Raw genomic sequence first — 17,907 nt, 5'->3', positions numbered from 1 at the left:
AGCTACATGGCTATAAAATTAGGCTACATTCACACAACGATAGGCTCGCTGTACCGTAGCATTGCTTACCCCCACCCCTCTCCATAGTGATATATGGCGCACGGTGCCGCATTACGGGGAAAGATAGGACATGTCCTATCTTTCTCCCGGCTACGGAACGGTACGGTGCCGCACGTGTTCTGCACCATACCGCTCCCATACGTCCCCTATGCGGCCTTAAAATGGTACAAAAAAAGTTGTTCGATTAGATACAGACCCTTTTAGAATGTGACTGAAATAGACCTTTCTAAAGAGGGGATCTGTATATGGGCTCATATTGAGGATAGTCGAGATCCCAAAGGACACTATTTCTATGAGTTATGAATCCCTTAATAGGATCAATAAAAAGATATCCTTATAACAACCCTATCAATGAATTATATTGAAGCTCATGATGGTAAATAGCGATAGCATCTCAGACAATATGAGGCTTTGTGTCAACACTTAGTCCCAATATGGCAAATTAATGTTATTGTTTGTATAATGGAAAGTTATACAAATTTTCCAATATACTTTCCGTATCAATTATTCAGTTTTGTAGATCTCTGCTTCCTGTCATTCTATAGAAAGCTTCTATATTTACTGACCAGAAATCTCACCAAGGTTACACAGGTGCACAGCTCATTAGTATGGGAATAACCCTTTAATTTAATATGTCAACCAGAAAATACCATTAATAAATAACTAATAAACCTGCACTTTTCTTTCTTGTCTCCTGCAGTGCTGCAATTTAATGCTGGTAGAAGTGATTCCCAAGGAACCTCTCAGCTTTAGTGTCTTTCATTACAAGAACCCAAAGCTCCAACATACAGTGCAGGTAACTTCTACTTGGTGACATATGAGAACAAAGGCTGTAAAGAATGGAGAAGCAAGCAAAACAAGTGGATAATTAAACTCCTTTATGCAAAGTATCCACCATATATAGCATTTTTAATAAGGTTCCAAATTAATAACTTTTTATAGTGATCCAACATTTTTTTTTTTTGATACAAAGATCTGACTGTCTGCATAGTCTTGGAATTGTCACCACTACATGGAGTTTATTGTGTACATTTTTTACTTGAGTTTGCTTGGACATTTTGCTATACCTAACCCATAATTAAGGCAAGAACACTTGTAACTTTGACAATAGCCTGACTTCTTCTACAAGACTTTTTTGTAATCTGTAGATTAGCTGGGAAGCAGCACCAAGATCTAACTGTGGCCATTTGATGGTTTCTGAACAAGCAATGTTGTTAGTTGCTACTTAGTAGTAAAAAGGCAGACATAGCAGGCTAGACTCCACTAGAGCTCCAGAAAAGGGAAAGCCCACTATTTCACTAATTTGCTTTAAGAAAGCATCAAGAAAGCATAAATGGATATAAATTCTGCCTGAATCTTGATGATTGTCAAGTTTGTGTATAGTTCCATAAGTACTTTGTGCATATGTAGAATCTACACTGTAGCAGAGACTTAAAACTCTTCACCGAGACAAACTATAGAAAGATGTCTACAATGCCATCTGCTGGTGAAATCTTAAATGATGAATAAATAACAGTTAATTTCCTGTTTAGAGGCTGGTGGAATGGTCAGGGGATTCGCCTAATTTTCAAAGATTCTGGGAGGCCTCCCCTATTTTTCAAAATCTCCCAGATTTTTCAGGAAAGTGTGTCAATCAGCCCAACGTCATTCTTTACACCGGCACATCTGTATGAGTGACTAGGTCTTATACTGTATCTCTTTGTATCAACCTGTCCCTTCCTTGTCATAACTAGCAGGGGTTGTGAAAGTTGGGCCCCAATAGTGAGCTGCTAATCTATAGTCATAGCCACAATATGGACACAACAGTCAATACAGATGTATGCACTTAAATCCTATCATAACCTCTTCAAGATGCCAGTAGGTATCTACCTGGTGGCTATGAACATATGGAGCTGTGAAAATATAAATTCGTTTTGATCTTTATTGACCACTCGTTAATATTAAGGCATAGCTAAACCTCTCCATTTACAGATGTAATGTTCCAAATTGTGCTCTTCATAGGGAGGAAGAAAACATCCAATAACCACATCAAAATCTGTAACCCAACCAGTACTCTCAGCTGCACTTTTGTAGGACAAACAACCCCAAAGGTTTCTGATTTGGTTTCCATCCTCCATTATGCTATTGCTTGTTACACAATAACCGGATACCTTCCAGTAGGTGGAATTGAAGGCACAGTTTATCTTCTTGTAAAGAGATCTGTATGCCTATTTCTAATTAAAGCATTGCTTGGCTTAATTTTTTGTTTCTAGTTGCTACCAATGAAGAAAAACAGTACCCCTACCTCACAGACCCTGCAATATACAACTCAAAACTACTAAAAAATAATAGCTGGGGGAACAAAGATTTTCAGAAATTGGTAAAGCTGTGGATAACAAGTTCTGGCAAATAACACGTTCTCATTTTAATGCATTCTTCTCCATCATTTGTCAGGCTAAGTCTCAGCAGGAAAAACGACTTTGGATTCTACATTTGAAGAGATTAATTCTAGAAAATCATCCTGCGAAAATACCAGCAAAGGTGAGTAGACTATCATGATGACTGTACAGGGTTTTCACAGGGTTATATGATTAAGAGGCCAGTTAGTCACATTGGCAAGTAAGTAATTACCATGGTTGGACACACAGATTCACAATTGTTTCACAATTTTGCAGATTCTAAAGTCTAAGATCTTACTGTTAACTATTTATAAGATATACAGGAAATCCAGATGGTTTTAGGCTTGGGATTGGGTCAAACAATATATTTTTTTGTTCTTTGCACAAAGGTTGGTTGCCTGTAACACATTTTGTAATGTGCTGATAAAAAGTAGGCAGATGTTAAATCTATACTTGAAAACTTCAAAGTGACTATCACAGCTCTATGCTGTATTCATTCCAAACGCTTTCACTGCTCTTTAAGTAATTAAAACCAGGTTGAAGAAATCCCTGCCAAAACTACAAAAGGATTAGATGCTGTCAACAGTGAAACCTGCCTGACTTACTGATACATAGTTTTAGCTTAAAAATATTATTTTCGAAATATCAGGTTCTTCTAATCTTCTTGGAATATAACAGTGAGCCGGTGGGATATAGAATTATCTTGTACAGACATTCCAAATACAGGCGGTCCCCTACTTTGGAACTAGGGGTCTATGTAAGTCGAGTGTTCCTAACGGACCTCTGGATATTGGTAATTTATTGTACTTTAGTCCTAGGCTACAATAAACAGCTTTAACAGTTATCAGAGGTGTCTGTAATGAATCTTTAGTGTTAGTCCTGATTCTTATGACAACCCAACATTTTTAAAATCCAATTGTCACAGAGACCAAAAAAGTTCTGGCTGGGATTACAATGATAAAATATACAGTTCCGACTTGCATACAAATTCAACTTAAGAACAAACTTACTGATCCTATCTTGTATGTAACCCGGGGACTGCCTGTACTGTAAATAACTTTATGATCCTTATTCTACCTGTATGTTACCGCCACCTTGTGGTAGAATTGGTTTCTTGTACACTTGTATGAAAGCATGACACAGTTTCTAAAAAAATTTACAGTATTCAGATCAGTAAAAAATAAAGAGTGAAGACTACACACTACACAAAAGATTGTATATGTTAATGTGCTGTTGTTCTCTGGGATAATGGAACAGAATAAGTTTTTTTCCTTGTAGATGAAGGGTCTAGAACAGACCTCGGCATTGTACAGCCTATAGGCCACATCCGGCCCTCTAACTCAGATTTATTAATGAGCTCACATGGGACAGTCTGAGGTCTTCTTTATTAATTTATTAAATAATGATGCAATTAGGTCCTCCATATATTTATTGAATCATTGTAATATTTTATTTTCTGGTTTTTATGTTGGGGTAGGTTATAAACGGAATACAGTATACAGGTATTGAGTAGAACTCACTTAAGTATATTAGTCTGGTCCTCTAAAACCATTCCAATGGGAAAATGAAATGCCCACCCCTGGTCTGGCAGAAGAAACTGCATGTGCAGTATGTTTAGTGTTTGTTCAACTCGTTCTACTTGATGGTTATGAGATTCATTACATAAAACATATGTAAGGCCAGTGTTTTATAGACAAATTAGTATTGTGGTTTTATATTTTATAAGTGCGTGTGTGTCGATGTGTGAAATATTTCCTTTGTTTTGAATTCTAGGCAAAGCAAGCCATTTTGGAAATGGATGCTATCCGTAAGTTTTAATGTTTATATTCTAATGTTTTTACAGTACATTGACCTTTTTAATGCCTAACCTCTGGATTGGTGATAAATGTAAGATTGCTGGGAATTGAATTGTTGGGGATTCCATAGATCATAGGATTAAGGGTCCCCAAAGCCTCTGTGAAAGGTCTATGGGGATAATAGAGAAGTGTACAGACAGTTCCCGACTTAAAAACACCTTGCTTACAAGTGACCCCTAGTTACAAAAAGACCCCTCTGCCCAGTGTAACTTCTCTGGATGCAGGTAATTTACTGAACTTTAGTTCTCTACAGTAGATGCAAATACATAAAACAAACATCACTATCAATGTTCTCTTTATTATATTTAAGTATTAATGCCTCATTTTAATACTTGCAATTGTTTTATTTATAATGTTATCTTGATAAATGTTCTGTGTATATTTGCAGCCTCAATGATTTTATAAAAAAAAATTGCAGCAATACATAAAGATGTATAATAAAATGAAACATGTTTTATATTTTAACAATAGACAGAGAAAATATCTCTATGTGGATGGGTGTGTTTGGTTAACACTGACTCGGTTCAGTCTTAAAAATACAGTGGACATGTTGTCCTTTTTTTTAATTTTTGAATAAATTAATTACTCCCTTGAGAACGGAATGTGGCTTTTTTGTGTTGCCTGTCAATGGGGTGTATACACTCTTATTCTACTATAAATTCCTGCAGAGAGTCTATATATTCTTAGATATGGTAAAGAGGCTTTCTACGTGTAACATTACAATAGGGATAAAAATCTGTTGTTCAAATTTAGATCATCCAGGATTTTCTTACACCGCAGAAGTAGAGAAGAAAAGCACACCAAATGTGAAGGAAGAATTTTCCTCCGGCCGAGTCCGGAGAAAGTCTGGTAAGTATTAGGACAGCCGATGATCTGCCTGTTGGTTCAGTTACAGGACAGGATTTGAGAGAGTTAAAATAACATCACATAAAGGTGCCATCAAAGCCACCTTTGGCATGACACAAGTAAGAGCGTCTTAAAACCATGCAACAAATCTTCCGAGTGCCATGTTCCTTGTCAATGGAAAGGTAGTCTTGTATACATAACTTTATTCATCATACAGGCAGTCCCCAGGTTACATACAAGATAGGGTCTGTAGGTTTGTTCTTAAGTTGAATTCGTATGTAAGTCGAAACTGTATATTTTATAATGGGAGATCCAGGAAAAAAATTTTTTTGCCCCAGTGACAATTGGAATTTCAACATTTTTTGTTGTAATTGGACCAAGAATTATCAATAAAGCTTCATTACAGACACCTTACAGCTGATAATTGCAGTCTGGGACTAAAGTAAAGCATCCAGTGAGCTTCACCAGAGGTCACAGTGGGTAGAGGGGTCCGTCTGTAACTATGGGTTGTCTGTAAGTCGGGTGTCCTTAAGTAGGGGACCGCCTGTATTCTGAATCTATTGCATCACGCAGGATAAAAAGACTGAGAACCCCTAATAACTAGATAGGAGGTGGGCCCAGAGGTAGGACCGCCATCCAGCAGGCATATTATATCCTATGGATTAAAGGGCACACTACAGTGCAAATTCCTCTTTAAATCTATTAAGTTTATTACACTTTATAAAGATAAGATATAGGTTTGTGTTACAATCTATGATAGCTTTACCCGACTTACTTCAATAAAGTATCATCTACAATTTTTTCAATACCCGGCAGTAGAGTAATTTGAAATATTAAGAAGGGATGGTGTATTGTAATACATATAGGATATTGATGGTACCTAATCTGTAGCATAGTTCTGTCACTAAGAAAGATGTTAGTTTCAAGTTCCTGTGACAGCTGGTGGAAAAACAGCGAAGTTTTCTAGAAGTACTTTTTCCCTGTTTTTTTTTTCCAGTTCAAACAAAATATAGCGGGTAGCTTATTAACTTCTCCTAAAGCAGCAAAGACTACCTCAAGGCAAAAACCACACATTCTAGTAGAGCAGTGTGTTTTGAATAAGCGAACAGCAGCATGAGTTGTATAGGCAATAAACCTTGAAAAGCAATAGATTAGATTAGCAGTGTTAAGCCAGTAAATCTATTTGTAGGAGTAAACTATTATGTAGCAATCTATGTGCAGCAAATAGGACTGAGACTGCTACTTAATAATGAACTGAATAGAAATACATAAAGTAAATCTTATAATAAGGTATAGTCCTCGATTATTATACAGATAACAGACCTGAACATTACAGAGTGTTTATAACCCAACTCCAGGATGAGATGAGTAACACGCTAAACTGAGCAGTAGCTCAATTTTCCTTTACTCAGGGCAAAGGTTGAGTTCACTGCATTTACTTTGTATCTAAATAAATGTAAGTGATTTGTTTTGTAAGTTCTCCTTTCTGACCCTGAGTGTCCAATGGTATAGAGTACAGAATAAGTAATTACAGTAAATGTGTTGGTGCAGATTAATACCCCTATTACACCAGTGCCACCCAGCGCTTGGGAAAGGAACACAGCCTTGGAACCTACAACTGTCTATAGAGAAATAGTTGGGGACCCTTGTTGCAGCAGCTGTGGATGGAGTTGTTAGTTGCATCTGTATTTACATCTATAGTTGTGCCAAAATCAGCCAAGCAAAGTTAATCAGTGGATATGTTATTAATGTCTGAGCCATCATTGACGTCAGGAAAATCTGCTACAATAGCAGATTTATATATTTGTAGAAAATGTTCATCTTTGTCATTGATTAATAACAGGCAATTTCCTACTAACTTAAGATCTATAAATGAAAGTCTTCTTTTAATGCACATGGAGGATGGGCAGATGGAACTGTTCTCTTCTCATATCCTCATTGCAACATGGAGTAGATGAAAAATGTTAATAATGTTTCAATATCTTTTTTTTCAGAACCATCCTCTACTGTACATAAAGTTATGAAATCAAATGGTAAGTTCATAGAAAACTATATGTATGTATATTGGAGAATTCATTCATTTCATACTTTAACATTGTTTTTCATCCTTAATTTTCAGATATGAGCCCTGAAGTTCAGAAGGTGAGTTAACATTGACTTTAAGATACAGAGCTTCTCATGCAATATCAAATGCAAACACTTGGTTGTAAAGGAGGAGTATAAAGTTATAGGGATATTCTCGTCTCAGCATTCACATTCAGTTTGATAAATCTTCCATATATAAACATTTCTTCAATTAGATGTTCTTAAAAAAAATGTTCCTGTGTGAAGATAATTTCTCATAAATGTAGTCTTTTTGTCCCTTAGAAACGAGATAGCTTCCTCTGATACGGCTACCTCTGCTGGAAGGATTTCACAAATAAACAAAAAGTTTTTGTATATGAAATGAGTTACTGCATGTCCCACAGCCGTCCTGTAGTAATGAACGCTGAATCCAGGAGGTCAGACAGGACTCAATAGCGCATGTCTGGCCACTGCTGCCCAAATGTGAGGTGGTCGTAACCGAGGAAGCTATCTCGTTTCTAAGGGACAATATGGCTATGTTTATGGGAAATTATCTTCACACAGGAACATTTTTTTTTATAACATCCAATTGAAGAAATGTTTATATATGGAAGATTAGTGAAACTGAATGTGAATGCCCAGACGAGAATACCCCTTTAAGGTGAATTCCCCCTAATGCCATGTTTTAAGCATTTATCATTATAGACCCTAATCACCTATCCACAAGTCTGATTGCTGGGATCCCAACACTGGGTATTGGATAAATGTTTACAATGGCACAATCCTATTAAGTCTTCTCTTTGTAAGCAGACATATACATGGTTGCCACATTGGCTAAGTCCTTTCCCGTGATCATCAGAGTAAGGACCCATCAATGAAGCATCCCTTCCCAACTATCAAACGCAAAATATGCAATTGGTGGAGTTTCAGTCAAGTTTAGCCATAATCTTTTAAAGGAAACCTACAATTTGGAATCTACTATCAGAAGTAGAAGTAGGTCTGATAGTAGATTCATCCTGCCTGCCTGCCTCTTCCATAATCTGTAAATTAATAATCCTGGAACCTAACTTCCCGGCCAGGCTAGTCCACGCCCCAGTAGTCTCTGCAGTTAATTTACATAATATTAAAATATAGTTTTTATCAAGTTAGGTTAGGTTCCAGGATTATTAAATTACAGATTAGGGCAGAGGCAAGCAGGAGGAATCTACCGTCAAAACTTATCTTTCATGTTACCATAAAGGAAACCAATCAGAAGTAGATCTATCAAATTGGCTCTTCTACTGTAAAAGGGTATATTCTGTGACATTTCAAAGTGAACCATCTGTAAGATCTGTAATATGCTTTAAGAATTGTTTTTGTTTTAAAATATCTACAGCGAATTAGCATACAGGGCAGTCTGCTCTGTCAAGCATCTATCATAGGATCAAGGGACATACTTCTGAGCCCTGGAATGAGGAAGGCTGTACTGTCTCACAGTACTGATATGAGCAACTCCCATGACTTCTTTCAGCACACCTATAACCGTGAGAAACTGCATCTAAGGCCAGGAGATCAGACTGATGCTGATGATGAAGAGGACTCTGAACAGGTTTAGACCATTTATATACATATAATTGAGGGTTTTACTGTTTACATTATACATCTGGGCCCCTGACTGGCAAATTTTGTGGGCCCCACACTTCCGAAGGCATTTTAGTTTTCCATGTTGAACCACATATTTGTGCTCCCCTCCCCTAAAGTTATTTTGAAAGCTGCTGCAGAACCTAATAACCACACACCCCATCTGGTTTAAAACCTTGTAATACACTCCTCAGTTGAGAAGGAATGTCATAATATTCGCCTCAGTTGCCGCAGAACCTCATCATACATACCTCTTCTGTTCACCTTCCATTCCTGAGCCCGGCTTGATCTCCTGCTCTCCTCCTCTACTCTCTGACTACTGCTGCAGTTTATAGATACCAAAAGGAGCGCAGGCTGTGCAGGGGAGAGTGTGACAAATTCCCACCAAACCACCCCCCCCAATGGCGCGTGTGTGTATGATGCATGGGTACCTGAATGCTGATGGCGCTCTGCATTATCACGGAAATCCGTAACCTCCAGCCAGGCCACAGCCAAAATCTGGGATGGTTAGGAGGTGTGCATTTATGTGCTTTTGTTTTAGTCTAACATCATTTTGTTCATAGCAGTAGTGATATTTATATCTATGCTTTCAGGTCTATGTTTTTTTTACAAAAGTACATTTTTTTTTAAATTAAAAATTTACAGCACAGTTCCCATCAAAAGGTTAAAGGTGGAAGAAAGAGACAGAACAGCCAGGCTGCAGAGAATGTGGAGAAACGTAGAAGTATTAACCTCAGCTTGTGTGACAGTGAGGTAAGTGTTTCCCCTGGGTAAGGTCACATTTTAATAGGAAGTTAGTCTTGAATATCAGTTACCGTATATACTGGGGTATAAGCCGAGTTTTTCAGCAGTACTCTCCTTTCAGCGGTCAGCCAATGGAGTCCTCTTTGTCCTGCAGTGCACTCTGCCTGCGCACACACTATGACGGGCTGTTGACATCATAGTGCGTACGCAGGCAAGTGCATAGACGTGCCTGCACTGCCGGGATCCCGAAGTTCGGAAGAGGACATTTCATTAATGGGGGACTGCTGCTCCTGGAAATAATAATTTGGGGGGCTACTACTGGATATATCATTAATTGGAGGAACTGTTGCTGTAAATTCAATTAATTGGTGGGAATGCTGTGAAAATGTCATTAATAGGGGGCAGCTGCTTCTGGACATTTCATTTAAGGGGTATTCCCACGAAGACAAGTTTCTTATGTGTAGTCAGAATAACAAAATAGCACATTATCTAATTCACTGTTATATCTGTGTAATGCTGCATTTTTGTTCCAACCTGTCTGTATCAGTCCTGGTGTACACAATTTCAGTTGCCCCTACAGTAGACGCGTCCCTGGCGCGTTAAAATGATCTTCATTGTGTTAACATCACTAGGGGATTGAGATGTGAGGATTTTCTTTCATGGGAAAACCCCTTTAATGGGGGAGATGCTGCTCCTGGACTTTTCATTAAATGGGCACATTGCTGTGAATGAGTCAAAAGGTTTTTCCAGTTTTTTGTGGTAAAATTAAGTGCTTTTATTTGAAAAAGGAGCATGTATATTTTACAAAGGAGCCTGTCATGTTGTAAGTGTAGTTCTTCCTATAGTTAAGGCCTCATACACAAGAACATGTGTGCATGATTGGCCACAAACTAGTCATGTTTGTAGCCTGTTTAAGCCTTTTAGATGTCCACAGGAAAATAGCGACCGCGCCGGAGATTGAGGCAGGGATAGGACCTGCTCTAAAATTTGTGGCTTAGCCATGATCTGGCAGCACAAAAAAGACTGAAATGATTGTGTTCATTAGGCCTTATAGAGCAGGATGAGATGGGAGATTTGCCACTTTGCAGAGTAGGATATCCCCCTAAATCGCATCTCACAAAAGTATTTAAGTATATATTTCACAGAGGTGTAAAGGGATAAAAAGGCATTATAATAATATAAAAATATATAAAATATAATAGAATAATTTTATATTATATATAATTATAATATATACACATGATATCCTAATTAGTGCAACAGGCAGTGACAATCATTATGTATAATGCACATAACTAATATATAGGTTCACTTTTGGTCACCAGATCAGCCATTCAATGTATGATAATACTGCCATACCCGTGATAGAAGCCTCAAGGTTTTCATGAATACAGCAGGGAGTTAGATTTTCCGGTTTGTGGAAATCTGGATATGTATCCCACATGTATTAAAACTAATATGAAAATATGTAATTGGTTAGACTTTGTTCATGAGCAATTTAGACCATACAATGCTGCAGACAGTGTTAGGTGACAGCTGTAAAAATCTGTTGAATACCTTTGTGTAGTAGCAGCAGGACTGGGGAAAATGCAATCATATTTCAGGCATCTTTGTTCTGCAAAATCTACAGGCCTGGAATATAAATGTATTTTTTATAGTCCAGCTGCTAATAACACATGAACAGTTATTGTTACATAGATATCCGGGAATTCTCCTTAACATAGACTGCAGCTTTGTATGGACAGCTTTGTATTTGCTTTTGACAAAACTACTGACAAGTTTCATTGGAATTCCTATGCTAACTTTAATGACATTGGCTTCATTTTTATTTTATCCATAGAATTCAAAAGATCAGTCAGATGATGAGTCATCACAGCCAAGTACAAACCAGCTGTTTTCATGTTCTGCTATTCACCCCTTTGACAGACAGCAAAGTGTCTCACAAACTAACACTTTAATAATGAATATGCTGGGGAATACCACCGCCTTGCGGAATATTTGGACAGATCATCAAATTAGACAAGCCCTGTTTCCCCCGAGAAGATCACCCAATGACAATGATGAGGATGATGATTATCAAATGTTTATGACAAATGAATGTTCAAAGCTAGAGTCCTCAAGGTCACAAGAAGAAAGAACTGCATCCAGTCGTCCATGTAGTTGGCACCTGGGCTTAATGCAAGAAGATCCTGTAAATAATTCTTTCTGTAAAATTGTCAGGCGTGCTAGTAGTGTAGGAGAAAATAAATCGCGTTCTTGCAATTTGAGAAGCAGACAGAATCATATCAGTCATCAGGTCGCTAATTATGAAAGTTTACGCAAATCTGAGCAAAAGTTTTCTTCCCTTGGTTCCTCAGAGGAGTTGACAATTGATGATATTGAGCATGTATATGATAATATTAGTTATGATGATCTTAAACAGATGGGCCTTACAAGAAGAGAAGACTCTGATTATCATAATAATCCTAGCTATGAACCATGTTATCAAAGTAACATCAACACTGAAACTCGGTCAGGAAAAGGCCATGAAAAGGCAAAGAACACTTCGGTGCCAAACAAAGAGCAAGCAATATACAGAAGGGGAACACCTAATTCCAGTTCTCAAGAGCTTAGGATAATAGAAGAAAATATTTATGACTCCATATGCCTTCCAGAGCAATCACTGGAGCGTGTAGCCAGAAATTCAAGTTCTAAAAAGAATAATTTTTTGGTCTTAGATGGAGATTTTCAATGTTATGACCACTCAGATCAATTTGTGTCAGAGGATAGCCTTCAGTTTAGTGAAGATGAATCCTCTGATCACCGTGTGCCATTAGGAGGGGACTATAATCGCTTGCTCAGCAATTCTTCACACTCAAGTTCTACCCCTCATAAAACAGCTGCTGACAAGTTGTCTGAAGAAGTAGATGAGATCTGGAATGACTTGGAAAATTACATAAAGAAAAATGAAGAGAAGAAAGACAAATCATTGGCTTCTTTTCCCGTCAGTAAAGATGATGTACGTGAAAAGAGACATGTAATGAGCAGGTCTCATTTTAGCAGAGAATCACAGTTTTTAATATCATCCTTATGTTTACCAGACAATAAACCTCTTCCAAGGACGATGGTGAGCAACTGTCAAAGTATCCGGAAAGAGGATTCAAGTCCCCCAACTTCCCCAGACAGCTCATTACTCCGTCTGAAGAGAACCTCCCTTTCTAGTGAAGTGACGTTTATAGAGTCTCCTTTCTTTTCGTCACAAAGTACCTTATCTTATACAGATTCTATAAATGCTTCCCAGGGATTGGATAGCATTGAAAAATCCAAAAATAAAGTTATCCTGATGGCCCGTCAATACAGTCAAAAAATAAAGAAAGCCAACCAACTTTTAAAAATCAAAACTCCAGAACAGGAACAACCATCTTGTAAATCACAAAAGCTGAAATCAAAAGATCTTGCTGCAATAATGGAAGAGAAGAAACAAGGGGGTACAGCAATAGGTAAGATCACTGTAAGGAAGAGCTAAATACCATCAAATAATATTCTATACAGGATGTGATGAATGGATAGAAGCCATGCTCTATAATATATAGTTTTTTGTGAAACCGAGCCGGTTTTCTAAAAAAATTACTTGTAAGATTTAAAATTTTGGGACCACATGATTTTTGCATTTTTTTTCAAGAGAAAATGGGGTAAATTTATCATACACCGGGGCTGATAAAACCAAAGCCTCCATTGTCATAGCAGATCCATCTTGAGGCTTAGGTTTGAGTAAAAATCTGCGAACATTCAGCTGTGAATGTACGCAGATTTTCAAAAAGTGCGCTCCACTGCTTTCCATACGACACAGCGCCAAGCAACACTGCTATGGTGCTCTTTTTTGGCAGAATTAAGCACACACCATGCGCAATAGCAGTGAAGCCTGATTTTAAAACTTAATTTCCTAGGAAAAGAGATTTTGTTTCCTGTAAAAAGAAAAGTATCACCGGTTTCTGTAAGAAATCACCGAACAGTAAGTGAGCTTAGCTCACAAATACATATTATAAGTGGTTGATTTCCTGTAAAGCTGAGCATGAAGGTCCTTAAGATTTACCCTGGAATTTCAGCCATAAAAATTACCATTGAGAATCACGAACTGTCCGATATGGATTTTCCATTTGTGCTATCCGTTTCGTCTGGGGTACTGAAACCATTAGTTTTTATTATTCACAAACCTAAAATTATTTGGATAATTACTAATGTTATGTCTATGTATTCACAGGAGCAAGAATTGCAGAATATTCCCAGTTGTATGACCAGGTTATTTTTCGGGAATCACCAGCAAAGTCTCCAAAGGAACCTAAAACAAGTCCCAAAAGTTCACCTGTCTTAAAGTCAAGTCATAAGCACCAACAAGCTTGCCATGCTGCTCCGATGAGTAAATTGTTGCAGCAAAGTAATACAGGTTTGCATACTGTAAACATCAATGGTGATACAGGCGATTTTTTTACCTGGCCTGATATAAAAGACTACAAGGCAAAATCTGACACTTCATCGAATGGGATTAAAGATCAGAAAAGAAACATAATCTCTGCATGCTCTGTTCCATCATTGGTCAAATCTAGTCAATCAAGCTTACATCTACAGAGGTGGAGTACAATAAGTCAAGAACATGATGAAAATCCAGGTCAGGAACAAACTTTCCGTTCATTGGGAAGGCGAGTGGTCTGTGAAAAAACTCAGCCATATATTCGCTCACAGTCTTCATCCTCAATGTTCACCCATAGAACAAAAGAGCCTATTAAATCAAATAAAATCCCTACATCGCCACAATCTCTACGTGACTTGAAGCCTGAAAGATTGTCAGATATTTATGACTTTGGTGGTGGCTATACTGAGGAAAAGGAACATTCAGAGGAGAGTTCCGAGATGACTTTACAAGACTCCCAGAAGATCTTGGTGTTAAACAAGCTCTCCTCCCTAAATGCTCAAATTGCTACTCTGAACTATTTTGCAAATTTTAAAGACTCTGGTGGTGCTGGTGATGGAGATGATGACGATGATGACTATGTGGAGATCAAATCAGAAGATGAAGAAAATGAGCCTGTGGTTGCTTCCAACCATCCAATAAAGCTTAATATGCAAAGCCATTCTGAAATTGCTCAAACTCCATGTAGCACCAGCACTCCATATTCCTACAGCATGCCCACTACTCCAGTAAAATCTCTAAGTGAGAAACACACACATGATGCCAATCTAGCTGGTTATGATGATGTTGGTAAACTGAATGACTATCTCTGGAGAGCACCTCCTTCCAACCAGCAAAATATTGTCCAGTCTCTAAGAGAAAAATTTCAATGTCTTAGCTCAAGTAGTTTTGCTTGAATATTTTTCTTCCTTTTTCAAAAATAGAAAGTACTGTAGCTACTGTATTACAGCATAATAATGTCATACACTGTTTTACTGCAGCACTCTAGGCAATTGTTGCATTGTATTGTTTACATATAAAGTCAAGTTACACATATCTGTATAGCGTGCATTCTCCAGAATCATTAAAGAAAACAATGTTTAGTAACTCAGTCCAATAGCTGGTAATATGACTTGTACAACTGATTTACTGTTAAAAGAAAATGCATAAGGATTGCTATAAAGCACAATGTAAACAAGATGGAAATTGGATGGATAATAATAACACATTAGTTCAACCGAAAATACAATACAGTCATCACTTTAAGTTAAGAAACTTCATACCAAATTTATTTCATAGCTTGTAATACATACTCGTTGTGTGAGAATATAAAACTAGATAAGGCCCTGGTTTTCATTTACTCATAGAAATCCAGAATGTTTATAAAGTAAATGGTGCATTAAAAAACCAACATACGTTACAATTAGTTCACAATTGCATTTTCCTCCATTTATCAGAATGGACTTCTGATGTAGATTAACTAGAACACATTAAAGGGGTAACCCATTTAGTGACCGTCCATTCGCATTAAAGGAGTTTCCCACCACAGTAGTGATGACATGATTAATGGAGGACCTCTTCAACCATTAGAAATGGGTCCCAATTTTTAATTACATGGAGAAGAAATTTGCCTGGAGCAGTGGTCAGCACGCATACTGCTACCACTGAGATGCTTCGAAACAACCAAGGCCTTTTTGGTTTTATAATTTACCACCATGATAACGCACCTTAAACATTGTGCTGTATAGTTGCCTTTTGATACTCTAATCTTAGTGTTTATGCAGCTATATTAAGCCCTAAAGCATTGTACAATTTTTGCTTCCAACTTGTTTGGGCAACAGGTTGGCATGGTAATGTATTGCTGTAATATCTCCCCATATTATATTGTGGCCTTCTGCATTGCAGGGATTCTTTTGTCCTTAATGTATCTTTCTTAGTTCTGCATGTTTATGCACTGAGACGTGTACATTCCATACATTTTATCTATTATAGTAAATTACAGAGGGGTCAGTAATGTTTTGTTGCTATTGTTTTGTATGGTGGCCTGTAAATATCTGAACATTGGCTATATAACCTGTAACTTAACTTGCATTAGATTGCAGAGATAATTATCTACTTGTTAACAGAGCAATGATGCATATGTTATCTTTTATTTGTTTGATAAAATGTTAGTTGCCATTTGTATATATGAGCATATCAAGCCTTAAATTATTGGATTCTCTATTCTATTCTGACACTAGCTTTAGAAAACTTATGCCGACTTGAGGTTAACGAAACTACACTACAAAAAACAAGGAGTAAAACACTTGATGTTAAATGACAAGGCTTCTACATCCAGATAAATGGGTATATACCACATGGCAGGGACCTGTTGTTGGATAGTTCAATTGTGTGATTCATCACATTAGTCCCCATCCCATCCCCTTGGTCCTTTTCTTTACGCAGTTATTCTGGGACCAGTTACTTTTACAGTTGAATTTTTTTTTTAGTTCAAAGCACAAAATCACCTGTATAGACATAGATTTACCAGAAATGGCTCATGCATGCAAAATGAAATTCTTTTTTTAAAACCTGCATAGGGGTCCAGTTATGGGTCTACAATGTGAGATCTCTGTAGGCACAGTCTGGCAGGAAAGGCTATCCATCAGTGGCTGTCCAATCGGTGTTCTAGGCTTGTAAAGAACAGAGGTTTACAGCACCATAGGACAAGTTCTATAGATTCTTTACTTAAAGAAATTATATATATATATCTATATCCTATATACAACATGCATTTCTGAAGAAAGCTGTAACACTGTATAGGGAAAACCTTGGATGGAATAAGCCCTTAAAGAGAAAACAACCTATTGTTGTGTTATTGCATTCCCTGCCAGGTTCTCTATATGTTAACATATCTTGTTTCTTAGAAATTTCCTATTGATCTACTTGCATAAGTTATGTTTGCTTTAGATAAAATGTAGGCAAGCCCATTGAAGAATTGCATTAACTGGAAACTGCTTCATGGACTATAGTCATTGTAAAGATATGACTTTTCAGGCAAAAGTCTTAAGCGTTAGCAGCAATATGCAGAGTTTTTGTGCACTTGTATATAGTAAGCTGTAGATTTCTTACCATTAAACTATATGGATTAGTGTAGACTTTCTTGTACATGGTAGAAGACTGTTGATTTGTAGTGGTGGGTCTGTAGCCTAAATGTAGTGCCTGCACTATGCTGTATAGAACCCTAGGTCAAGATCTGTATATGCATTTGCTTGTTTTGGCTTCATGTTTGAAGTTGACTTTTTTAACATCTTGTCCTATGGATGAGCCTTTTTCATTCTCTTTGTTGCACTTTTGATGTTTTTGTATATGTTAAAAGAGAAACGTCTGTACATTTAGAACATTTCAAATCCATTTGTTTTGTTAAAGTTCATGCTGTACCTGTTGTAATATGTGTATTTTATGATGCTTAGGTAAAAATAAAATCAGTGTTTCAATCAATCGTCTTAACTATTTTTAATCCTTGTCATTTATTTATGCCAATTTAGAGGGGTTGTAGATAAAATAGCATGGCTTCTATTCATGCAATGGAACGGGATCTGCAAACAATAATAGACTCCACCATCAGTCATAGCTAAAACAAGTCACAAGTGTGTTTATCCAAATATTTTTTATATATCTTCTTCAATCACATTTATCACATATAATATGACACTGTATATGCATTTATAAAAGTGACAAAGTCCATAACCATAATCTGGAAATTTTTAAAAAGTTTGTTACTTATTTTTTGTGTTCCATGCAGCTTTGGACACATTGGCTAACACTTACACAACTCCCTACACCAGCCACGTTTGTGAGGCCACGCCTCCTTTGGGCATTGAAGGGGTTGTCCAGGTATATATTTTTTACATATGAATGGGGGGGGGGGCTT

At 37.2% G+C, this 17,907-nt stretch overlaps 1 protein-coding gene across 7 annotated transcripts in view; it reads left to right on the top strand.

The window, feature by feature from the left end:
• The window catches only part of PLEKHG1 (pleckstrin homology and RhoGEF domain containing G1), a 145,116-nt gene extending 127,642 nt beyond the window's left edge, over positions 1-17,474 (top strand). For all 7 annotated transcript variants that reach the window (XM_072140902.1, XM_072140900.1, XM_072140901.1 and 4 more), the window contains 10 exons: positions 761-856; positions 2,494-2,580; positions 4,212-4,245; positions 5,048-5,143; positions 7,135-7,173; positions 7,260-7,282; positions 8,580-8,792; positions 9,470-9,577; positions 11,409-13,047; positions 13,809-17,474. In XM_072140902.1, the coding sequence (XP_071997003.1) occupies positions 761-856; positions 2,494-2,580; positions 4,212-4,245; positions 5,048-5,143; positions 7,135-7,173; positions 7,260-7,282; positions 8,580-8,792; positions 9,470-9,577; positions 11,409-13,047; positions 13,809-14,911 (3,438 nt within the window). In that variant the 3' untranslated portion in view covers positions 14,912-17,474. The remainder of the gene's footprint in view (positions 1-760; positions 857-2,493; positions 2,581-4,211; positions 4,246-5,047; positions 5,144-7,134; positions 7,174-7,259; positions 7,283-8,579; positions 8,793-9,469; positions 9,578-11,408; positions 13,048-13,808) is intronic.
• The last annotated feature ends 433 nt before the right edge of the window (positions 17,475-17,907 follow it).

The sequence above is a fragment of the Engystomops pustulosus genome, chromosome 3 (assembly GCF_040894005.1).
Source record: "Engystomops pustulosus chromosome 3, aEngPut4.maternal, whole genome shotgun sequence".
In the NCBI taxonomy this organism is placed as follows: domain Eukaryota; kingdom Metazoa; phylum Chordata; class Amphibia; order Anura; family Leptodactylidae; genus Engystomops; species Engystomops pustulosus.
This window is presented reverse-complemented; position numbering and strand designations above follow the sequence as displayed.